The sequence below is a fragment of the Ochotona princeps genome, chromosome 18 (genome assembly GCF_030435755.1).
Source record: "Ochotona princeps isolate mOchPri1 chromosome 18, mOchPri1.hap1, whole genome shotgun sequence".
Classification (NCBI taxonomy): Eukaryota; Metazoa; Chordata; class Mammalia; order Lagomorpha; family Ochotonidae; genus Ochotona; species Ochotona princeps.
In genome coordinates, this window is record NC_080849.1 from 14309550 (window position 1) to 14336031 (window position 26482).

Below are 26482 nucleotides of genomic sequence, written 5' to 3' on the forward strand. Positions count from 1 at the left end.
GGTGCAGGGTCCCACGGCTTTGGGTCATGCTCTTCTGCTTTCCCAGGTCAAAGCCAGAGAGCTGGATGGGAAGTGGAGCAGTTGAGACACAAACTGATGTTCATATGGGATCCCAGGACATGCAAGGTGAGGATTTAGCCACTTAGCCATTATACCAGGCCCCTTAATCCCTTTTTCTAAGGACATTTTGTAATAACATCAGATTTTGGCAATTTTGTTTAGCTTTCTGCCTAAGGTCATCTTGTCTTGTAAAAAAGCAAGACTGGAGCCCGGCGGCATGGCCTAGCGGCTAAAGTCCTCGCCTTTAACGCCCTGGGAGCCCATATGGGCACCGGTTCTAATCCCGGTAGCTCCACTTCCCATCCAGCTCCCTGCTTGTGGCCTGGGAAAGCAGTCGAGGACGGCCCAAAGCATTGGGACCCTGCACCCGCGTGGGAGACCTGGAAGAGGTTCCTGGTTCCTGGCATCGGATTGGCACGCACCAGCCCGTTACGGCTCACTTGGGGAGTGAAACATCGGATGGAAGATCTTCCTCTCTGTCTCTCCTCCTCTCTGTATATCCGGCTTTCCAATAATAATAAATCTTTAAAAAAAAAAAAAAGCAAGACTGATACAAATGATAGCCACAAAATAATAATGGGGCAGCCTATGCTTGAAGAAATATTTGCCTTCACACAAACAAATGCATTTGTTTTTCTATATAGTGTGCTTGGTGAATATTTTAGCTTGAAATAGAAAAAAAAAAAAAACCCAGATCATACACAATGATGATTGTGCGTATCAACATATTTTCATAGTTTAAAATAATATTCTAGGACCCAGAGCAATGGCCCAGCAGTTAAAGTCCTTCCCTTGAACATGCTGGGATCCCATATGGGTGCTGGTTTTAACCCCGGCAGCCCTGGTTCTCATCCAGCTCCCTGCTTGTGGCCTGGAAAATCAGTCAAGGAAGGCTCAAAGTCTTGGGACCCTGCACCATGTGGGAGACCTGGAACAGGCTCCGAGCTCCTGGCTTCAGATCAGCTCAGCTCCTGCCTTTGCAGACACTTGGGGAATGAATCAGCGGATAGAAAATCTTCCACTCTGTCTTTCCTCCTCTCTCTATACCTGAATTTGCAGTAAAAATAAAATAAATCTTTAGAATAATAATAATAATAATATCCTAGGCCTTTTAAAAGCAGTCAACTGTATCGATAAGAATAAAGGCCAGGTCTGGCATTATAATTTTTATTAAGAAATATTTTTGGGCATGGCATGGCAGCCTAGTGGCTGAAGTCCTTGCTTTGCATGCTCCAGGATCCCATATGGGCACCAGTTCATGTTCAGGCTGCTCCACTTTCCATCCAGCTCTTTGCTTCTGGCTTGGGAAAGTAATAGAGGTCAGCCCCAAACCTTGGGAACCTGTGTGGCAGACCAAGTGGAAGCTCCTGGCCCCTCGCCTTGGATCAGCTCAGCTGCGGCCACTGTGGGTGGTGAATCAGAGGATGGCATACCTTTCTCCCTGTATGTCCTTCTCTGTGTAGATCTGACTTTCCAATAAAAACAAATAAATCTTAAACAAAAAACATTTTCTCACTGAGACAAATCAAGCCACTTAATATGGTCAAGTATAATAACTGATTTAATAGACACCAAAATTATTCCTTAAATGTGTCTAATTTTGCCAGAAAATTATTTTAATTTCATAACTAGATTAATGTCTTAACATAGATCAAATTCCTAACTGCTTGACAGAAACTTCTGAAAGAATGAATATGAATTAGACAGAGTAGGGGTCCTGCTGGGGATAACTTGAAATTTCTATCATAGTAACAGCCATTTTCCATTCTAGCTTGAATAACAAGATTTAAAAAATAGGCTAATTCTTTGGAAAACGTCATTTTGTATCTGTAAAATCATTCATTTCTCAGTAATCTTGCAGGAAGAGTCTGAGACCAGCTAATCTGCAAGGATTTCGTTTTTGATTAGCATGAGGCTGCCCAAAAAGTTAGCTATTAGTACTGTATAGCTGCTAACTTTTAACTCATTAAAATTAGATAAAATAAAAACTTCAGTTCTTCTGGTTCATTATGTGGTTAGTGGCCACTTCATTGGATATTAAAGTTACAATGCATTTTCAAGTGTGGCTTTAGAAGACAGCTGACTTAAATTCATGCTGGGAACATCTGAAAACTAGTCATGGTGGTTTCGCTTTCTCTTTTCTTTAAAACAACTACAACACGTACACACACATTCATGAAGAGGCATCATCTAAAAGGTAGACTCCTTTTTCTCCTTAATAGGCTGAAATGACTGCAGCCAACTCAATTTTAATTTTAAACATCAAACTAGAACCCATACATTAAATGCCAATCATTCCTCTTGGAAATACTAATTCACAAAAAATTTGATTTTTAAAAGTCAGATTAGTAGTTTCTCCTCTCCTCCTACCATCATTGGTCTATTTTACAATTATGATAGGTCTGAATGACAAGTTAAAAAGGACTTTCCAGACCAAATATTTAATTTCTATTACCAACAGGACTTCCAACAATTCAACATCTTCATTTGCATGAAAGCACATGGATGTTTATTCTTGAACATGCACCTAATTCGATACTATTCATTGGGAAGGAGCTATCAACTGTTGCAAAATTGTGTTGACAAAATTCACATTTGACTTCTGTAAGACCTTTCCTTCTACGAGATAACTTGTTTTTTTCTTAAATATCTACATGTTTCCACGTTCCACTGCTGTTGTGTAAACAAACAAACAAATAAATAAAACCTTGTGGGCTCAGACTTCTGAGATCTGAGCCAATACTTTTATGAAATCACCAATTTGGATTGGGTGAGAAGGAGGATAAGAAAATGTGAATTTCAGCTCAACTGGAGCCGTGCGTGCATGCAGCAATGGTAACACTGAGCAGCGACGTGGCATGTTTATCACGAGATAATCACACCCCCAGAGGTTTAGAAGCACTCAGATGAACCTTGTGCCTCACAACACACTTGGGGTGTCATTATCTCATGATAACCATACTCCCTGTCAAGCCTTATTGCTTAATTAGGGGTTACGGAGGTGATAAGCCTAAAAGAAATCGGATGAACAGTACCAAAGATGAATGATACCTTAATCAACTTAAATGTGGTGGTCGACGGAAGCAAGACAAACAAGCAAATACAGTGAAGTTACATGGTATTCTGGAGCAATTTGTTCATAACAAATGAGGAAAAACCCAATCTGCATTCACAGATTACTTGCATTGCTTCTGCCAGGAGACACGGTGTTTATAATCAATAATTTGAATTTTATTTTCACATAGTATGTAGAATGTGCAAGACGGTGAGGACAACATGAAGTTTAACTTGGACCTAATATGCCTGGCTTGTGCATGGCAGGGATTCATCATAATCCAAACACAGGATTTAGGTACTAAATCTGCAAGGGGCTGATCAATAACACCCACGCCCCGTAAGTCTCTGACAAAGCAACCAGAAACCGACTCTGAAAAAGTCTCTGACAAAGCAACCAGAAACCGACTCTGAAAAATAATGCGACAGACCTCTTTCTGTTTTTGTCCTGTAGACCACCAAATAATCACACAAGACAAAGAAGAAAAATCCTAGCACCACATGCTCTAAATATTCGACTTTTGTCCTTCTGTTTCATTTTTACAAAACAACTGCCATATTTGTAGACAGACTGTAGCTCCAGATGCAGTGCGCTTGAAGCTGCTTTCCAATTCACTGTGAAACATCAATTATCTTTATCAAATAACAGTATCTCATCTCAGTCCATTATCAAGATGGAGTCTTATTTTAGCTGGACTCCAGCCCTATCTGTATATCAGGGCCGGCCACAGTGGCAGAGCGTGAGTGAAAGGCTGTGAAATAATCAATAATCATCATCAAATTGTGGTCGAAAGGTTGCGAGGATGGAAGTTTTTGATGAAACCTCACCTTTTTACTTTTTTATTTTTTTGGTGCAGATGATGAGGCTTAACCTTTGCAACACCCAATAACTAGAAGGTTAGAAGAAGGCTTCCAAGTGGTTCTGAATGTGCAAGATACACCGAAATCCTCAGGCTTGTGAAGCACAAGCCTTGTGCTATCAAAAGCCATCAGGTGGGAGGGCTCAAAACAATCGTGAGCATCAGTTGTTGTAAACCTGACACTTGACTCAGACCCAGAATTCAAACTCCAAGTCACTGAGGGTGTTAAATCCTTGACAGTGTCAGCCCAGCCAGGAAAGGACATTTGCATAACAATGAGCATCAAACAAATGCTTCACATTATTTTTCTCAAAGGTTACCAAACTGTTCCCAAGCCAGCACATGCAGGTTTGAAAACGGGTCTGAGCTTGAAAGTCAGTGGGGTGGAACGGCACCTGCCCTCAACACGCTTGTCTCAACACTTCCCGGGTGTGGCGTGACAACTGATGGGAGATTTCATTTGAGTCTCTCCATACCAACAGAATAAAGCCTGTTTTTTTGGATTTCTGAGCTGCTTTTGAAATACTACAATACCAACCAGTTCTCAAGGTACACAGGAATTATTAATGTTAGTTGTTGAGCAGTAAATAAAAGTTGAAATAATCTGACACTGCTAAATGAAATCTCCATATAAAGCAAAAACACATGTGTTAACGAAATCCATTTTCTATTACTGTAGTTTGAACAGGAATAAAAACCAAAGTAACTACAAAAGGTTTTACATTTCATGTAATATGATGCAGAAATAAAATGTAGCTTGGTGGAAATCTTAACTACGTTGGGCCCGGTGGCGTGGCCTAGCGGCTAAAAGTCCTCGCCTTGAACGTGCCCCGGGATCCCATATGGGCGCTGGTTCTAATCCCGGCAGCTCCACTTCCCATCCAGCTCCCTGCTTGCGGCCTGGGAAAGCAGTCGAGGATGGCCCAAAGTTTTGGGACCCTGCACCCGTGTGGGAGACCCGGAAGAGGTTCTGGTTCCCAGCTTCGGATCGGCGCGCACCGGCCCATTGCGGCTCACTTGGGGAGTGAATCATCGGACGGAAGATCTTCCTCTCTGTCTCTCCTCCTCTCTGTGTATCTGACTTTGTAATAAACTGAATAAATCTTTAAAAAAAAAATTCTTAACTATGTCAAACCAGCAGCATGTCAAATAATCAGAAACTACAATAATAATTATTTACCATAACAAACATATAACACTGTGACAAATCATTGCATAGTGCTTGTGACATATTTTAAAATTTAGTTTTGCAAGTAATCATGTTAACAACATGTCAAGCCTAATGGGAACACAGAATATTCCTCTTCACTAGCTGGTATTTGGAAATTGATTTTCTACTAACATGCAAAATTTCATGTTGACAATATGTGCAAAAGTAACACTTGCTTTTCAAAGACAGCATTCAGAATATGATTGTATTTAAGTGTGCATGGAAGGTAGCTATTAAAATGGCGTAAGGCAGAATCCTCAAATTGTTATAGCACTTTACCCCAAATACAATAATGCTCTCCAGAAGCATCGCAGTGTTCTAAGGCTGTATCCGTTGGCTCCCAGAGCTGAGTAGCAATAAGATAGTATGTTTTATTATGAGTGTCATGGAGATGCTGTGAAAAATCAAGAGCCACAGGCAGTCAGCAGCAATGGGTCAATAATGCTCCCAGAGACATTGTGTAGATAATCAACACCGAGGCCCACGGTGCTCTCGGCACTGCACACAGCTGAAGGGCAAATCAATACAGCCCGGGGAAGGACACGGCCCTGCTCCACTTCCCATAATCCACCATGGTGGCTCCAGGAAAAACACCCCCAAAACGAAAATAAAGCGAACTTGCTGGGCAACTGACAATCAATGTAATCTCCAATTCACCCTCAAACAGGTTTTACCCAAAATACAAACAGAATGCAATATAAAGCCAGCTTGAAAATGAAACCAGAGTAGGGGAAAGGATGGTATACAAACAGGAACTGAGACAGAATGACTTAAATATATAAAAATGGCAAAAGTGGGTCTCTTGCAATATGTCACTTTACAATCCCAAAATTAAACTTTAACCAACATTGTGGTGAGTGCCTTATACTAATTTGGGAACCCTTACTCCAACTTTGGGTTTTCATGTTTGCTTATTCTCCTGGTATGCATATCAATAAAAGAACAAATAAGAAGTAAAACTGTAATACATTTTAGAAAATTCAAATTACATTTGCGTTACTTCTATTTTTTCCAGAAAAGGAGCAATAACATTTTAAGGTATTCTACTGGTTCTGAGAGTAACATTTTGCCAGCAGTCTTTGTTTCTGACACCTTGTTAAATATATGATGGTAATATTTCAAAATTTTCAGTAAAAATGTATGGGCAGGAATATGTTGATTTATTATTTCTCCAGAAGTGGGTTATTCATCACATCCATCAGTCTGTTAATCAGTAGGTGTTACGTCTAAGTTACCATGTAAAACCCTGTCTTTCGAATGTGAGAAAAATGTTTTGCCAGAAAGCACTTTAAGGTTCATTTCTTATTTTTATAATTGAAGTCTTATTTTCAAACAGGAAAAAATCATTAAGTAATAACATACTCCGTAACTCAAGTTTAAAATAACTGTAAATGCTTGTTCAACACAGCATTATGGAAGGACTGCAATATGTCCCCATCAGAAAATTATTTAAAAGGAAAAAACTGCAGCTGCAAATGGCATGTGGGTGTATTTGGGAAGCAAAGTATTCGTCCCTTACAGTATCTCCTAAAGAATTGACTTCCTTGTTCGGTCTGTCCTGCTTCTATTTCCTTTCCTGACAATTACTCGTAGCTACTGAGGAGGGCAGCTATTTATTATTTAGCATGGTGCTATATAAAAATGTTTCAAAAGTATAATTTCACCCAGAAAAACATGTTTAAAAATAATCTTTGTTGAGTTTTATTATTTTACCATTAGAAAACCGACAGTTTACCCTCTCTGTGTGTGTTTAATAATAAAATCGCATGTCTATAAGATAAACTTATTAGCCCAGGGAGAAACAGAATATAAACTGCCCACTCTAAAATCTACCTTTATGACTGATAGCTTGGTAGGTTGGTGTGAGCTACTTAAACGCAAGATTCTGTTTCTGAGAAGTTACATTATCTAGTCACCATGACAACAAAGAAAAATCACTGTCTTTATTAAAAGCGTAGTCAGCTTCCTAAAGTAGTTGGCAAGTTCATAAATATTTACTTCACTAAAGCACCACCTGCATAGGAATAACCCAAAGAAATAATGGAAAACCCAAACTGTTTTCTTACCAAATAAAAGGGTTAGACTTAGATGCTACTCATAATGGAAACGCCTGAAATGCAAAGTGATCACATCCATAGCTTTAAAAAGTGGTTTTCCTATGGGCTCCCTTCTTGTCCCTTCACATCCACCCACTACTACAGAATCCTTGTCGACCTATTTCATCTTAGACTTTCCACCTCTTTGTCAAATCTGGTTGAGATCAGTTGTCGTTGGCCTGCAGCTGAGGGGTGTGTGACAGGGCAGCTGGCTGATTTGCATATTCTCCTCTTATTGGCTGAGGACGCTGCCTGGGCAGTGAAACACCAGCAGGCAGACACAGATCTTAGATGATTCCTCATTTTGAAAACCAGGAACACCACCACCCGTTTAGGGAGCATCTGCAGAACCCTGGACACGATAATATTAGCCGGGTGATTTTTTACCACTTAAAAGAAGCAGAAGTTAAGGATAATTTAGAATGCATTCCTATAGACATAATGCTAGCAGATTAAAATCCCCTCAATTCTAATTGTGCGTAGAGGCTTTGGTGTTTGGTGAGATTTTTTAAGGTCCCATAACCACATGATCAATCCAGGTGATTTAAAATCAATGCCAAAGCCAGACAAAGGCGGTTGTAAACAGCTCTCTATTTGCTTCGCGGAAAAGGTGAAAAATCATACTGAGGCTCTTCTTTCGGTGAGATGCCTAACCATATGAAAACAGATTAAGCCCAAGAATCCAACTGCATTTCCTCGGTGGAAAGTTGCAATGCAAACTGAGCACAGGTCTCTTGTGCACAAGCCTCTAAAACGTGGGCTCATCCATATGAATGTTCATTTTGCTAATAGAAAAACAATGTCTGTGTCATGAAGGAAATGATACTGCGGTCGGTTAAAGAAAAAAAAATTGTTCCTTCTTGAATCCTGTAAGCACAGGATCACTGAGTAATTTTCTTTAAGAATACAGAGAAGCAAAGCGCTTTGGAAATTCACCACCTTTTAAAGAAATATGTGTCTTTAAAAGCCCTGGATGAATAGGTTTTCATAGAGCCCGGTGTGGCCTTCTGACACACTGGGGATGTTTCTCTTTGTCTTCTCTTTGTGACTTCCGAAGTCTGTCGCTGTGGCCCCCGTTCCTTAGTCTTACTTGCACAGATCATTATGCCTCTTGGTTTGAGTTCACATTAACTTAAAATCTGAATGGCTCAACGTCATACTGCTAGGGCACGGCGACACAGAGACCACACAGAGAAGCAATCTTCCCATGGCAATTTCACAACAGTGTCCTTCGTGTCTCTTCCAACGCCTTTCCTGGTCCTGCTGCCCGTAGTGGGTGTTTCCCAACAGTATGCACTCTAGAGCACATTTGAAAATCCACATCCTTGGAAGCACAGCAAATCTCCTCTCCTCTCATATTTCCCCACCCTAACCTCTCGAGCCCTGATCTCCCTTCGGCTCCACTGCTGCCAGGCTCCCCAACGCTCCCACTCCCCACTGCTGACCTGAGATGGCTTTTGGAGTCACCCATGACCATCTGACAGGCTTCTCTCTCTCTCTCATGAAGGGCAGGTGTATCTCACTCTTTCTTTCCCATCTTCATCTGGTGTTGTTGCTGCAGGTATATCCACAGCAGGCCCATGACAGCTACGTTTCTCTGGCAGCACAGATGTGTCACCTGTGCCCCAGGGGTCTCACAGCAATGTCACACACTGAACTTTCTACCACACCTTAGTTCACAGAGCTGCTCCTCGCCCAGAGTTTCCCACCCGATCAGCTGCTCCTGTCAGAACCTGGGGATTAACCTCGACACCATGCTCTTCACTACCAGACCAAACTCATCCCAAGTTCACTCAACTGGTCCACCTCGCTCTGCCTTCACTGTCTCATGCCTGTCTGTACTTTACCCTTTCTAGCCTAAGTGCTGAGCGCTGTTCTTCCCGGTCCACTTGTGTCCGCCTCCAACTCCTTCACCACACAGCAGCAAGGCTGCTTGTAAAAGCGACCACGGTAAAAAGACCATTGCCTGCAATGCTTATTGGCATGCCACTGTACTGAGGAGACTGTCGCAACTCCTCCTCCTGACCAGCAAAGCCTCCGCCAGCCAGCTCAGGCCATCTCTCCCGTCCCGGCCCATCTCTCCCGTCCCCTTCCCCCTCTTACTCCCCACTCAGTTCCTTAAATATCTTTCTTACCCCAGGGTCTTTGCATATGCTCTTTTGCTGAGACACATCTTGCCACATTACCTTTTACTGACTACACTCAATTTTGAGTTAAATTTCAGTTCCTCAGAAAGAGCTGAAGTGATCCTTTTCATTCTTTTGGTTTTATATTCTTTGACCAGACTCTATAGCTTTCTTCATGACCTTAATCACAAAATGCAGTAATACAGTCATTTGGGCAATTGTTTGCCTGACTTCCTGTGAGAGCTTCTGGCACGCCACAGTAGTCTGGGGCGCTAGCTTCTACTTGTAGATGGGTAGGACAATTCTGGGGGGGCACCTGAGGACAGGCTCAGATGGGGTGCCAGGTAACACAGCCTCGTCTCTTTGTGCCTCATCATGACTTGAAGCCACAAGCCAGTGCTCTGCTGGGGTCTGAGTCCACGTGTTTGTTCTGGAACCCAAACAGGCGACAGCGGAAAGAACAGAAGGCCACACAGACTCAGCAGCAAAGGCTTCAACCTGTGGCTCAGTGGATTGTGGACATCCTGGGAACCACAGGATGCTGTGGATTTCTGCAGAGAAAGCTCTGGCTGCTGGCGAGGGAACTCTTCTTTCACCTTATCATCAAGGACACAGGAACAGCCTACAGGCTTGATCATTTACCAAAATATGGCAGTGGCTCAGATTCTGAGAAATTCATGGGATTAGCAACTAACTTGGCAAAGCAATGCGGCTAAAAACATTCTTCAGTTTTGTTCTCAGGGGAAACCTGAGTTTCCACACAATAATTAGATAGCAAAGGAGCATTTGGCACAGTGCTTAATACGCTGACTCCCGCATCCCATGTCAGGGTGCCTAGTTTGAATCCTGGCTCCTCCGCTTCCAGTCCGGGTTCCTGCCCAGATGCACCCGGGGAGGTGGGAAATGCTGGCTGAGGTATGCAGATGCCTGACACCCACACAGGAGAGAGGCTTGGAATGACTTTTGGGCTCATGAATAAACAGAAGGAATAAATATCTCCCTGTTGCTCTCTATCTGCCTTTTAAATAACATGAAAAACAATCTTTATGATACGATTTATTTTTCTTTGAAAAGGAGTTACAAAGTAAAAAAAAAAAAAGAAAAGAAACACAGAAAGATAGTCTCCATTGGATGGTTCACTCCCCAAACGACCACATCAGCTGGAGCCAGGCCAGTCCGAAGCCAGGAGCCCGGAACTTCTGGGTCTCCCTCAGGGGTGCAGAGTCTCAAGGTTTTGGGCCATCCTTGACTGCTCTCCCAGGCCACAAGCAGGGAGCTAGATGGGAAGAAAGCTTCTGGGATCAGAACTGGCACCCATATGGGATCCTAGCATATACAAGGTGAGGACTTTAGCTATTACGCTACCGCACCAGGCTCCCAAAATAAATTTTTTAAAAAACAAATGGAAGCGTGTAGCCCTAGCAAAGTGCTAGTACACAGTATTTATCAGAATAATATTTTATTTGAATGGATGCTACAGCCATTGAAAAGATCTTACCAAAAGGTGAGAGATTGCTATAGGTTAGGAAATTCTTAACTCTCACTGTATCTGAGCAGTTGTAGAGAATGTTTCAGTTAGGGACAAAGCTTACAAGGAGTTAACGAGATACCGGTGCCTTCTGTAAACACAACTTCCGTTCATAGTTTTCCTCTGACAGAGGATCCCTCATGTTGCAATTTGGAGAATAGACAAGGCACCAAAAAGGGGATTGTGGAGCAAAAGAGAAGGCTGAATATATGTAGCAGTATTGGTTGGGTGGTTTAGCATCTCCTAACGGGAATAGTCCCAGATACGATAAAAAGCCTGCACCGTAGACTCCAGTCAGCTGAGGGCAGTGGAAATAATGTCGAGACAGAAAGATCTCCGTTTTAGGTAATATTTCAAAGGGCCAAGACTATGGCCAGACAGGTGGGTGTTTGGCGCAGTGGTTAAAATGCTATTTGCGACACCTGCAACCTGCATCAGAGTGCCTGGGTTTGAGTGGCAGCTCCACTTCTGATTCTGCCTCCTGCTTATATATGCCCCAGGTGGTGGCAGATGGTGGCTCAGTTGCTTGACCCACTACCAGCCATATGTAAGACCTGGAAACAGTACTGGAGCCCCGCTCCGTCTGGCCCAGACTTGGCTGCTGTGAGCATTCTGGGTAGTGTACCAGTGGATGGAAGAGGCATCCCTACCCCTACCCCCTTTCCTTTTTTTTTTTTCTCTTTAAAAAGGGGGGGAGGGGCTTAAAAAGATGTAGCTAACAGCATATTTTAGTAGTTAAGAATGCAATTTTTAAAAAGCTTGACTGCAAATATCTATAAATAACTAGGTGAATATGTATAAACATCAAATTATGGAATTATGAAGATTTTTTTCACCTCTAGCTTACATTTACATCACTGTCACATCGTATTTTCAATAAGAATATTTTAAAAGCATCAAATTCCACGAATCCTGAGGCTACATTTTAGTCTTTATAATTCTAGATCTAATGCAAGTTATTTTTCCTTATTTTTCAGTTATTTGATTCTGTAGGCCCTGGGCTTAGATATTACTGCATGATAATTCATGAGTTATTTGCGCCTCATGCAGTCTGTTATTTGATTCAGGAAACTCAGAGTTTCTGACCTTAGAGTTACCAAGGGGTGCTCCATAAAAATGCAGATGCTTGGGTCTGTGGCCCCGAGAGTCAAATGCAGAATTTATTTTGAAATTTCCTATGTCATTCTGGCATTTCACTTAGTTTAGACAGAACAATGTTGAGCCAAAAATGCTCAGTGAATTTATATAAAATAACCTTGAAAACTGAAAGAAACATTCATGGGAAATGAATACACACATCACCACCCTTTATAGGAGGTGCTGGTTTGGCATCACAACCAGGCATTATTCCTGCTGAGTGGACTTTGCAATTTTTCAAAAAATGCTTTCATATCTTTTGGCAAAGCACCTTATCATCCTCACTTTATTATCTTTCTGTAAAAATAAGGGTGTTGTAAAAATTATCTTTCACTGTTAAAACGTAATTTTGTGTCTGATGCACAGTGGGTACCCATAAATGTTAAATACCTACAATCTCAAAAAATCTATGGGAGAGTGTATTGAGGTAAGATGAACAGGTATCTAAAAACTGTCTTAGACCTGATAAATGGGCTCAAAGAAGCTACCCAGCAAAGTAGGTAAATGGGGCTACGGCTAAATTGTCTGCCTCCCCATTTGGTGCTCTTCCGTTAATACTTTAGGGCATTCTTGCAGAAATGTACAGGTTAGACCATTGGGTGAGTGACATTCCATCTGCTTGTTCTTTGTATTCATACTACTACCAATGAATGACAAACTGCTGGATATGTATAATGGCCTGTAAGTTGTTACCTTCTTTAACCTCTGTCAACAGTGGAAGCAGTAATTCCAGGGGCTTGATATACATGTCTCCCAGTAATAAATCCCTGTGAGTTACAGATGTGTCCTTGCAGATTTACAATTATAAGTTTTAATTCATCTGTGACAACACATTTACATAAATTATAGCCAACACAGTAACAATGTCATTTGCTGGGACATTCACCTAGTGAAATTCCAGAGGCTTGGGGGAACTGCTTTAGCATGGCTGAAAGGGCCACTGTCAGCACACACAGGACAGAAGCTTTGTGCTGGACGTGGTAGCTGCTCACAACAGATGTCTTCTTCTTGCGCCTGTCATTCCAATGAAAGTAAACTCAGCTTTCAATATGTTTCTCCACTCTACTGAATATTCTAGATTAAAGAGCTAAAGAATCGCTTAAATAAACATTCAGGGGAATGAATACAAACTTAGTCTAAGCAGGTACTTGGTTGGCAAGCATGGCTGCTTACCACCTGACCGCGGAGCCAAAACACAGATGAGCTGGGTGGGAGGGACGTGGGCCATGGAAGGTTTACAAAAGCAACCTTCAGCTCTGAGTGCGTTGATGTGCGGGGGTGGGTGCTGGCCTTCGAGAGGGACTGGCATGGACCACAGTTCCTGAGTCTGCAGACTTCTGCCCTCTCAAAAGAATAAGGGAAATGCTGAGACTGTGAATAATTTTCCTATGGGTGTCTGCTTAGTTAGACAATGCTTCCTGTTGACAAAGAATTTTGCTTGTAGACCAAATATTCTCTTTCATAATCAGAAACTCCCCTTTAAAGAAGACTACTAATCAACCCACCACCACATAGCAACCACTTAAAATCTAACAGACGTGAACTTAAACATCTTACATTTGTTAACTCAATCTTCAAGAAGACCTCAAATTATTCCTACCCTGCAGATGAAAAAGAAACTGGCTTAAAGAGGGGTATCAACTTGTCCTTGGTTGTCAAAGACAGTAAGAGCAAAGGCAAGTCCCCAAGCCCAGATCTGCTCTAAGGCCTCTGCATCAAGCCCATTATCCCTTTCACCTATTTGCAAGCCAATATGAGCAACCTTTTTGATGCCCCTTATGCCCAACCAGGGAGCTTTATTGCCCTCTCCTGTCTCAGGAGTGAATCTCAATTAGTCACCAGTGGGCCCTTCTCTCTACCAGCAATAGATTCAAAAATGACTAGGTGAGCCAATTTTGGTCACTGGTGCCAGGGAACAGGTTTCCGCAAATTTCATGTTTGTTGGTCCTTTGCCTTTCGGCCTGAGGGCAGTGGTCTCTGCACAGGCTGCAGCCACCTTCTCTTCCGAGGCAGTCCAGTCTCAGAAGACAGCAGGGCACCCCACGAAGACTGGGGTGAAAACACTGGCTGCTTACTTCCCTAGTTGCGGGATGTTCTGTTATAGGAACTAATATTACTTAAAAGTCTCTTTTGTGACTTTTATTGCAGATGAAAAATCCTATAATTATCAAATCTCTTCAAATAATTCTATAATTTTTAATTTGAAAAATACCTTCTTAAACTAAATCTTTTTGTGTATGCCTATTTTTCCTATGAGAGAGAAGGGAAAAGTGTGTGTGTGTGTATGTGTATTCCAAACACTCTCTATCCAGTATGCTTACAATCTCTTGCTGTTAAGTCATGCTTCTCACATCTCTTCTTTAACCAGCCACCACGGATGCCAATCACGCATTTTAAGATCGAACCTTCTTCAGTTTAGCCCCAACAATTTTGGTGGTAACTTTCAAAACTAAGTGTCTGATCATGTGGCTCCTCTGCTCAAACTTCTTCCAGTGCCTTCTCTGATTTTAGTGTTATACATCCAGCACAGTACTGATATGCTCTAAAAACTTATGCAATTAGTCACTAGCAGTTCAAAATCGAGAGATATTTAAATGAAAAAATCCAGATTTCCAACTTCTCATCGGGGGAGAGGGGGAGAAGTTCAGGCAACACTAAGTCCATGATTTCACATGGCAGAAGCATGGCTGACCTACACAGGGCACGTGATCCTCAGTGTGCTGCACTCTCCTCCTCTCCCAATTCTCTCTCTAATGCTAGGTAAGAGCTGGCCTTCCATTACAGGTTTCAACTACTGTTTCACAGGCAAAATTAGAGAAGTGCTTCTTGGATGGTGCTATCAAAAATAGCAAAAATGAACCGGGAGGGCTTATTGTTTATTAATTTGTATTACCAACTTGGGCTCTGTGGGCATGCTAGCTCATGAAGCATCTGTCCAGGGAGGCCAACCCTGATTTCAAACTATCCCTGGGCCTTCTGCACCTCACTTCACACTCCTGACTAACCTTTTCTGCAAGCATAATGAAACCTGACAGAGTTGAGAATGCACCAAGAGCTAAACGATGCTTCTCTTTTGCCTCATCCTCTTCTTGAAAGTCTTCTTCCTCTGTGTGTACATACAGAACATCCACCCCAAGATTAGCTCAAATGTCACACTCTTCATGAATCTTGTCCTTCTCCTGTCCCTTCCCTCCACAGAACAGGAGCCACCACACCTCGACAAGACCCTTTAAGTCACCATCAGCATCTCTTAACAATCTTTCATAAACTAGACATTCAGGTCCTCATTGTATGTGTTTTCAGATTACTTACAAGTCAGATTTGTCAAATAACTGCTGTTAGGCCAGGCCTTGATCTAAGTGCCTTACATACCGACAATGGGGAAAAAAATTGACAGCAGTGGAATCCAGAATAAATCCAATGTTCTATGACTCTCCTACCTAATATTTGTTAAATATGGGGTACTACAAAAATATATAACAAACATACATATGAACTACAAATAGCCTTTTACACTCTTTAACTCCATCTAGGTCTCCCATGGAGGTGGCAAGAATCCAAGCACTTGTGCCATAACCCACTTCTTCTCAGGCCACACCTTATAGGAAGCTGGAATTGGAAACAGGGCCTATACTACAAGGCACTTCAATAGGTTTTAACCACTATGCTTAACACCCATTGTATTCTTTTCTTCTTCCTTTTATTCATTTGCTGGAGGGAAAAAGAGGACAGTCAGGTGGAAAAGAAAATGGCATTTGGAAAAGTAGATGAAGTGAAGTAAGTTTTGAAAATCAAAATCAATCTGAGCCTAGTTAAAGATATTGAAAACTTGTAATAACTGCTGGGTTGCTAAACAACTCCCTGCCCTATGTATTTCAAATGACAGATGATTAGTAAGCACTTAATTTATCATAGATTATTACTAAGGATTTAGTTTCCTTTTGTGGGGCAGATTTCTTGACTCGTGCCACCAACTCTTAACGCAGACATCAGATGTGCCCAAGGAGCAAAGGGACACATGCACAGTAACAAAGCACTCTTCCTACGTGACTAGTCACCAATATTTTTAAAATTTTTTAAACACTCAGGATGAGGGTGGTCTAATTTCTACCACTGTTCCAGATATCTGCTTCGCAGTTTCTTCTCTAAACACCGCTTCACTTTTAAAACAGGAAGCTTGTTAGGCAATTCTTCAACCCAGTGGCAGGAGGCCATTGTCTTCTCCAACCATTCATCTTATTATCACCCCTGATGCCATATTTCTGGCTGTTGCTCCAGAATGTCATGGGAACTACCTGCCATAAAGCCGGTTGCTGCAGAGAGCAGGAAGAAAATACCTAAAATGTCACTGTCTGACTAAGCACTGTAGTCAATTCTCACCGCAATTTTTGCAATCACCACATAAGTGCCCTTGATGTATAAGCGTTATAGACTTCTGCTTGGTGAAAACTGCGCCTGAGGCTCGAAACTCGGCCTTAAAGAAACATCAATCTTGCTGTCCACAAAATCCCCAAGGCCCGTTGCTCCTCCTAACGAGAAGCAAAATCTTTGTTCTTTTTAGAGAAGAACACACTGTTTTCCAAACTTTTGATAATATAAATGTGTGTGCTTATATTTCTGTTGAATCTTGAACTTGAGTTTGATTTGGATATTTTTAAGTACCGTAAGAATGCCTGTGAGAGTTAAATGTATCACAGACGTTTCAGAAGATGCTTTAAATCCCATACTGAGAATATGTTCATATCTTGCCAAATCATTCCATTTCCTAAAAGGATTATTTTAGCTAACTAAAGCCTTACTGTTGGCTGAAACTTGTTTTATGTGTATTTATTCTTTTTAATTTTTATAAAAATGATATAAGCATTACAATATCTCTTCTACAGATGAAGACATTCAAATATAGAGAATTTCACTTACACTTCTTGCAGCCACAAAGTTAATATACGGAGCTGAGCAAGAACGAATCCCAGCAGTAAGAGGAAATAAATAACTTGTAATTAAATTTGGACATAATATTAAATTTGGCCTATTATAAACACCAGCATAGAAAGAGTTATACTTTTTCAGAGGAAGGAAATGGATATCAACTATCATTAAATACATCATTAAAAGTCATGGAACTGGAGGATAGGTCCTGGCTACAGCTTTGACTTGCTTTATCAGCTTTCAGGGAATGAGCAGACTATTGTGTGGAATCATAGCCAGGCAGGACAAAATACAGATGAAAGAAGAAATGTGTCCAGGGAGCTGGAATGATAAGAATCAACAATAAGATACTCTGGGAAATCAAGAAATCCAGCTAATGAGGTAATAGCAAAATGGAAACCAAGACAGATGACAGAGGTATGTAAAGTCAAGGCAAGTTCACTGAACTGGAAAGAAAGTCGGGATAAACATGAAGCTAATGTTTATTTACTTACACAATTTCTTTCTTCTTTTTTTTAAAACTAAGGTCTCCTCTGAATAACAGAAACTCCAGGTCTCATGAAACTAGTTATAAGGAATAAAGTAGAAATAGACACACAGTACAAGTTGGTACCAACCATCCTCAAAAAGTCTTTGCATTTGGGAAAAAAGCACAAAGAAGGCAGAAGAGCCAAACAGAACAATGGGGTGATCTTCTTCAGCTTCCATATATGAGGGACCATAGAAAGTTCATGGAAAGTGGAATTAAAAGATAATCTTATCTTGTATAAAAACTTCAAAACCCATGGGTAGTATTTTTATAATATACATTTCTTGCAAACTTTTCACAGTGCCCCAACTTGCGCTAAGGTGGATATGACTATTCCAGTCTTCCTCTGAGTTTAGGCAGATGCTCAGCACAAGCTTCTATAAAAATATTGTTGGACTAGCTGGTGAGTTCCTGCAGCCTGAGGAACACAGGTAAGCACAATAAGGGAATAAGTCAGGGTTTAAAGATTGGCAGAAACAGATCTGGACAGAGTTCGAGGATGCTTTCTCTTCCTACAAGATTTCCACGGGTTATTTGGGAGAAAAGGAAGAAAGAACGGATGCACGGTTCTGTCGCTTGCCTCTTCTCACAAAGGCACAACTGAAGTTTAGGGTCAACGTACCCACCCCACATGGAGTTAGTTATCTGTAAGGCCAGAGGCGCTCACGCTGTAGGCGCAAGCTGTGTGAACAGGCACATGCCAGCATTACAGAATTTACTCCCTGCTCTGCAAGGGACTACAGCTAGACCATGGTTGCCATGCATGCAAATCCATCTTGGCATCTACTTTCTTCCCTTCATCATCTGGCCAGAAGCAGGCCTGATCCTGGTTCACTACAGAAACATGTCTTTCTTAACTCATTAGTTTTCTATGCTGTTCCTGAAATGATACCCTAGTTTCCCTTGAGAGAGACAAGATTTAGATGATATGATTCTGACATAATAAAATTGAACTATGCATAAATTAAAAGTTTGACAAATTTAAGACACTGTTTTCATTTATTAGGCCATCATGTTTCTTAGTGCACTTTGCACTTCAAGGACTCAGCACCCCTGTTATGTATCTACTACATGCCACACACTACACACTATGGGACACGAGAGTGGGGCCTAAGGAACTTAAACTATTGGTTAATAAAGTTTTTATTAAACATCAATTTTTTTTGTTGCTGCTGTTGTTGTCTTAGCCTTTTGCCACAACACAGCAAGGAAGTAAATGCCTTGATCATGTCTAAGTGACACAGTACAAACTTCATAAGGAAAACGAGCCCACCTGAGCCCAGCAGAATCTGGCAAAGAACCCAGCAGTTACTACAAATAGTGCAGTCAAAGCGACTCAGGGAGAAGTGCTGCCTGCCTGTCACATAATGCAATGAAATTAATAAAAAAAAAAAAAGTTAAAAAAAAAAAGACACTACTAGCTTATTACTAAAAACTAAAGCAAACGTAGGAAACATTGTTTGGCCTATTTTATGAACATAAATGTGAGCATTGTAAATAAAGCTTTAGACTTGAGAGCAATCTGACAACAACCAATACGCTTCAAAGTGCTCATAACATGTGATTCCATACTTTGTGGTTAGATATATAACATAGAAAAATGTGCATGTATATGTACAACATCGTTTGTTACATAATGTTTTACAATACTCCAAATAGGAAGCAGCTTAAATGCTTGTGATAGTGAATTGATCAGTGATAATGTCTTGATTAAATGGAATTGTATGTCACCATTAAAAAAAACAAAACAAAACAAAACAAAACAAAAAACAAACTAAAAGCAAACATTGCCAGAGGGAACACCTTCATCCCTGCTTCAACCACACACACACTTGCTGCGCTGGGGCATCAACTCACCTGCTGAGTAGGCGCACTGCCTAGCAACGAAAGACAAACAATTCATGGGGAGTTCGTTACTTTTTCACTTTTTTAGTTAAGGCCAATTCAGTCAGGTATATTCTTAAGTCACTAGTGGTTGCAAAACAGAAGGAAAGTCAAGAGCACACGGGGACCTTAACTATTGGCCTGCAAGTGCGTTTGTGATCGCCACACTCAGTCGAGCAGAGTGGACATTAGAAAGGAAATCCACAAGGCAGCAATACTTCTGCTTTTCCACCAAAGTGCTCCCAACTGAGGAGCGCAACCCCCCAGCCTCAGGCCTACAAGCACTCCCAGCTCCTCAGTTTTACCTTGATAATTCCCCAACATGAGTGTAAGCTCACTGGCATGTAGTGCATTTCCATGCTTATTTTAAGATAGTAATTGGCTATATTTACTGAGCACTAACTGTTAGATGTGATGCTGTCAAAATGTCCCGCCCTTAACATCTGACCATTCTGGTTGGCCTGCAGCAATAGTCCTATCTAATCAGATTAACTAGGGACTTCTCAGTCCTGATATTTCTTTTCAGTAATTTTCCATCTACTGACCCTACCCTGTTCCTAGACTGCCACTTTCCACCTGTCCTTGTGAAAGTGGGAAGTGAGCCAGTCTCTCCCATGGCCAATGTCAACACAGAAACTCTTGTGCTTAATGCCATGGCAACCTGGAAGAAGTCTGCTTCAGTATCAACAGGCATTTGAATAATTCTACTTGAATACATCTCATTGATCTCATTGAAATAACAGGTATTGTTTCTATTATCCCTTCACAACGAAGAGACTTCAGCTCAGAGAAGGTCCCAAGACATAAAGCTAATTGGTGGATACAGGATTCAAAACTGTACAACTTTGTGTTCATTCTTACCCACCGCATCCCACTTCAACGTTTTTGATCCTTTTTAATTAAATTAGCTAACTCTTCTCAATTATCTCAGCCAGGGGCAAGCAAACCTTTTCTTTAATGGGATTGCTAAGCAAATACCTCAGGCTTGCAGACCGCGAATGGTCTTTGCCAACTCTAACTGTTCAATGGTACCCTTGTAAATGAGTGTGACTGTTCCAACAAAACTTAGTATGAGACAGGCCTGATTTGGGCTGCAGTGTGCTGATCTTTAATGTAAGGAAAAGGCATATTCCAGACTGGTATGCCACCTTTACTCGTGGTTTTGTTCAGGTTGGGAAGGACCGTTCTAAAGAAAACTGAGTTTTTAGAAAAGAAGTCAATGCCAAAAGGTAAGGGAAAGGAACTCAAGTTTACTCTTTCAGTCTTCACCAGCAAGTCCAATGATGATAACAGGAAACAGTCCTCTGTTCACTGGGTGGGTGCTCTGACTCTAACCAGGCTCTGGGCCTTCCCCTTGCGTTCCTTTCTGTTTCTTGCATCTTTTTTCCCTTCAGCTGTGATTCCTCCACTTAGCTGCTTACGCCTCATCTTTCTACATAACTGTGATCCTCTTATTGCCAAATGAACTGTCTAATTATATGTATACTGTTTACACTGTTTTATAGATTATATGATTGTTACATAGTACATTTTACTATTATTTAATATAGACCACACATATATATTTTTTTCATTTGACAAAGAGGAAGACAGAAAACTGAGGATGAGGGAGAGTTCCTATGTGCTGGTTTACTCCCCAAATGCCTGAAACGGCAGATGGGTGCTGGGAACTCAGTCCAGGAACGGTGGCTACCCTGTGACTCGTGTGATCACCACCGTCTCCCACAGTCTGCAATAGCGGGGAGCTGGACTCAGGTGCCAGAACCAGTCATCACTCCCACCAGTGTGATGTGAGACATGCACACATCTTAACCATTATCCTAATTACAAGTCTAAACTCCCAGCCCACCGACTTTAATGGTTTTTTTTTCTGTCATATCTCTGTCGTTTCTCATTAATAAAATCATCTCTGTAAGTTGATTCCAATAGATTCTTCAAGAATCAGTGAGGTTTCAGCTGAGATCTAAAGTGCCATAGATGTGTATCAGGCAAGCAAATCCTTCTGACTCCAGTACCTGTGCCTCTTCCCAACTGTAAAATTGGCTCTCATTGAATGAAATACTGATTTCAGTGCTATTGTGAATCTCTGACCCATGAGTCAGTGATCACTTTGCAAAAGGCAATACAGCGTATGCTTTGGTATCGCATAACTCATTGCCAAGAATGAAGCCAGTCTCGAGCAATCTGGACATGCTCTGGATAATTTGTTTAATGACTCAGCTACTCTGACTTGCAAGTAGACAGCAAAGACAGTGATGACAAGGACTGAACCAAGTTTGAAGAACTCTGGGTAAAAATGTTTTATCTGTTTTAATGTCTGTATCCCCTGAATTTTAAGAATTTTGACATGGAAACAGTGTTTTATACTATTTTGCTTGATTTGACTAGGGATCGTCTAATTGACCTGTATTGGAAGACTTCTTAATATGTTTTCTTCATAGCACGTTTTTCCAAATGTGCTCTGTATTGAAATACTTCCATTCGTGTGTGTTTGTAAATGAAGCACTGTTTACTAACAGTCGTGTCCTTAAAATATGCTAGACTGGTGGAATATCATGTAAGCATTATGAAGATTCAGGTTGACACATTGCTCTTATCATGGGAAAATGTTACCAGTGTGACTCTGGGATAAAGGGATTTAAAATGGTGAGCATCGATTCCTTTATTTCTAAAATGGAGCTGGACTTGGCCTATCTAGCCAACTGGTACAATTTTTAAATTCAAGTGATCAATATCCATGAAAATCAAGAGGAATTTTTTATAAGCAGTAAAGTATTATGAAAGTATAAAAAATGTTAAAAGTATAATAATGTTACTTTTTGCAATACATTATTTCAAGTATATCATTAACTTTGCTTTTATAGTATGAGATTAAATGCTACTGTGATTTTTTTGATGAATTCTGTCTGGAATATTGTCTGATAATTCTCAAGTATCTCATTTGCTCTACACAGAAAAATAATTTTTTTGTCATCTGTGTCACCAAAAAGCCATCATCAAACTTTTTTCAGGAGACACACAGCAGAGAATAATAAAATCAGAAAACTTGGTTTAAGAAGAAAAAGCCTTTTTGTAAAACAGCTCCTAAGCGGTGGCACTTTACACTGGGCCCTGTTCTGAACCAGCTGGGGCAGCCCTTCAAGCCCAGTGAATAGAGACAGTAGGGCTCTATATTCTTTGAGTCCTTCATTAAACTATTGATCCTCTTAGCATTATCCATAATGTTCCAGCAGCTCAGCACGTCAACTGGTGAAGTGCCAGGCTCTCTCGCCTTTCAATAACTTCCACACTTTATGGAGAGGAAGTCACAATGATTTATTTACCTGACATTTTCCAGTCCGGATGTCGTACAGGGCCACTGAACCATGCCGCGCCCCCACCGCTATCCTGTGATTCCGCTCGTAATAGCTGACCATGTAGAACCTGAAGTGAACATTTCAAGAACAACAAAAATAAAAACCAGGTGAGATGACCTGCACAGGGAAGCAGACAGAAAGCAGCAGACCTCAGAGACTGAAGCTGGCTCCAATGGCATTCTAAACAAACATTCCTAAGGGTTTACAAAAAGGTTTGATTAGTAATGTCTTATTTTCAGTAATTCTTAAAAATCAACGGAAAGCAAAATGTTGCACAGCATCGCGTGAATCTTTTAATTTTTACTTTCAGCAGAAACAACTTAATAACCACAAATACCCTTAAATTTTTGAAGCCAAACCAAAAATGATTAAGTGTGAACATTCAGTTTAGCAGTGGTGGCTATCACATGTATACTTCTGTTTGAAGAAAAATGGAAAGATAAAAAGGCTTATGCGTCCAGTTTAATTATCTTTTCATAACTTACTATATTATTAAGGAATAAAATATTTGTTCTGTCAGAAAAATCAGAAAGACTACATGGATTTTATGCTTAAGTTCACATCAGTGAATTTAGAATAAATTAAGAAGCCATTCACCAGGAAAAAAAAGTTATCCTGCAAATCTCCAAGATTTTCCATATTTACCAATTTATCTAAATGACAGCTATGGCTCAAGCCAATCGGATTAAGTATGTTTGACAGCTATTTTGAACTGCATAAAAATAGGACTTAGGGAGGATGGTTTGAAGGTCAGTTGATTTATTATTTACATTTTTCTAGATCTGTTTTCATAACTGGATTAAGAATTTGAATTCCTAATTTATACTTTGCCAAGCTGATTTCTTGTCTACAAGACTAAGCTCTGAAAATAAGAATACAAATTAAGAGACACACTAAGGTATGATACTGTATCTTTCACATCTTTTCCCATTCTCTAGTGCTATGGCTGCAGTGTGAGTTGTGCAGATGAACACGTAGTCCACCAAGAATAGAGAGGAAGGTTTTACATTTCCCACTCATTTCTTGCCTCTTTCCCCTTTGATTCCGTATGATCAATTTTTCTTATTATTTTTGAAAAGGGAAGATGGAGAGGTGCAACATGACAGAAAAAAGGTACCATTTCTTTTTAATACTTTCTTGGGGGTACTTAGAATAAAACACCACCGGGGCGTGGGAGAGCATTTCTGGCACTGCATGAAGAGAGGCTGAGTGAGACAAGATGCGTCAATGTGTGAGCAGTTTGCAGCCAGGGAAGTCGTGAGCAAGCCACACTGGCATGAACAGAAACCAGGACCCTGATACACCCACTACACATCTGGAAAACCAATCTTCTGGTTCCAAACTTCCGTTTTCTACTGATTTGCCAAGCAGTGGGGCAAACAATACTTCATCCTTAAGCTTCGATCCTTAAACTTCTCCTTTTTCGAACAATTCAGCCTTCACATAGGAGACACTATTTTATGGGGCCCTACTAGGTTTTGATGTGCTCGGGAATGCCATAGTCCTCTCTGCATATTAGTTTGAGGAAGGAAGAAAGTATAAAGCTGCTGAAGCTATTAGCTGATCAGTAAAAAGTTAGTTGTTCAAGCTTTTTTCTAAGCAAAGCAGCATGACTCTCAGTGCAGAGGGACAAAGTAGGAGTCAGCAATCAATTCTAATGTTCTAGATGAAAATGAAAATGGTTTAGTAGAACTTTAAAATGTTTATTGTCTTAATATTCAATTCACAGACTGGTATAAGTATTTGTATCACTGTATCTGTATCTATGCCTACATCTGTTTCTACACACAAAGTCAGGTAACAGCATCACCTTAGCAGAGCAACACAGAATGCAATTTTTAACAAATGCCTTATATTTATTCTGTGCAAGCTAATGAATACACAAAAATAAAATCTGCAGTGGCATTTTATCTTTTGTTTACAAAAATGTAATAGCTGTATCACTAAGATCCTTCTGTAAAACTAAATATGATTACCCCCAAAATAATCCTTTTCAAAACACAGCATTGGTAAAATGTTTGTTTTGACAAAATTGTAGTTAAAATATAATCTAAAGACTGCCCATTTATACTGCTCATTTTCCACCCTCTAGACAACCCCCTCATCTTTCTATATCTCCAAACACCATTATTTATGGGAGAAAAAAAAAGATGAAAGCTATTCTTGGTATCGAATCTTTATTCTGCCTGAGAGGACTATATATTACAGGCTGCATTTTTCATTCTTTGCAATTTACTACTAGAGTAGTGACTCTAAAAACTACCTTAAAGAATCCTTTAGAGTGAATGTCTTATGGCACGCTTGCATCTAGGTTTTCCTGCTAAGCTTCTTGTTCCTCTGACAGTGGTCCTCTGAACAGAAGGTGTCTGGGGTGTACCTGAAGTCATTTGGCAGGGCTCCACTGGGGGCACTGCAGGCAGCAAGTCCCCTCTACCTCGTCTACCCTTCTGCTTGAACAAGATCTCCATTTGGGGTTGTCAATATTAAGGGTGATGACACAGCATTACCTGCCTCAGCTCTAGAAGGAATCAGTGGAGGGCTCATTACCACATTTAAGATTGTTCTTGTCTAGACTTGCTTCCACATGGAAGTCTTCAATTATTTCTAAAACTTGGGAGTCACATAAGATGATGTGCGCTGAGCCTTTTGGAAAGGCATCTTAGTCTTCACCATGTAGGTGCATTCTTGGTCAATAACCCAGGAAGACTTTTTCAGTTACATTCAACTTAGAACAATAGTTCTCCTTTACTAGGAGGACCCAGGAAACTCTTTTCTGCGAGAGAGAACATTGCCCCTTCTTCAGCAGGTGAAAGAACAAGGTGGAGTGGTGTCAGCGTGTAAAGCACACTTCTTTCCAAGGTGGCCGTCTTCCTAAAGGGCAAGTCCCTGAGCTCTACACTTGCACTGCTGCCCGTGTGCAGTCACAGGGCCTCGCTCTTGGATCCACAGCTGTCCTCCAAGGTCCTGCTCTGGCATTCCCCCTCCCTTTGCTTGCTCTGCTCGCATCATTGCTTCTCTAGTCCTCTATGGAAGAGGCTCACAGGGCTGCCCCTTGGAGGTCTGGACACCTGCTGATCCCTCTGCTTGAGAGAGGACACTCCCATTCGCTGCTTCATTGGCTGGAGATTGGGACAGACTGAAACTAAGTTGCAAATTGGACATCAAGCCACATGAGCATCAAAGACCCAATGAGCCATCACTGCAGCCTTCCAGGGTTTGCACTAGCAGGAAGATGGACTCAAACATTATGGCTGAGAATTGTACCTTAGGTACTCTGCTGTGGGACATGGCGTCTTAACCAGAGCCTTAACTAGGCCAAGCACCTGCTTCTCAATGAATATTTATCAGAGTCTAAATTCACAACTGAAAGGACCAACAAAGGAATAAAACCTGCCCAAGAAGTGAGGCAGACATGAATGACTAGAATCCTGCTGCAGGATCCTTCAAAAACCATATTTTAAAGTGAGACAAACCATTGTACATTTATCAGAAGTTACCTATAAGGGCTCCTGGAGCCTGGCTACATGAGTGTTGAGACTTACAATGACAAAATATAAAAATTTACTTATAATTTAGGAACTAGAAAAGATTATATGGGTTAAAGTACAAGAGATAAATATAAATAGCCAAAAAAGTGATACATGTAATTAAAAAATTGGTGCAAATGTCCCGGAAGTCAAAGTAATTCTTAGAATTTGCCCAATATTTGTATCATT

At 40.9% G+C, this 26482-nt stretch overlaps 1 protein-coding gene across 2 annotated transcripts in view; it reads right to left on the bottom strand.

Moving 5' to 3' along the window:
* WDR7 (WD repeat domain 7) overlaps positions 1-26482 on the bottom strand; it is a 300266-nt gene that overhangs the window by 39889 nt on the left and 233895 nt on the right. For both annotated transcript variants that reach the window (XM_058677108.1, XM_058677109.1), the window contains one exon: positions 22734-22833. In XM_058677108.1, coding sequence (XP_058533091.1) covers positions 22734-22833 — 100 coding nt within the window. The remainder of the gene's footprint in view (positions 1-22733; positions 22834-26482) is intronic.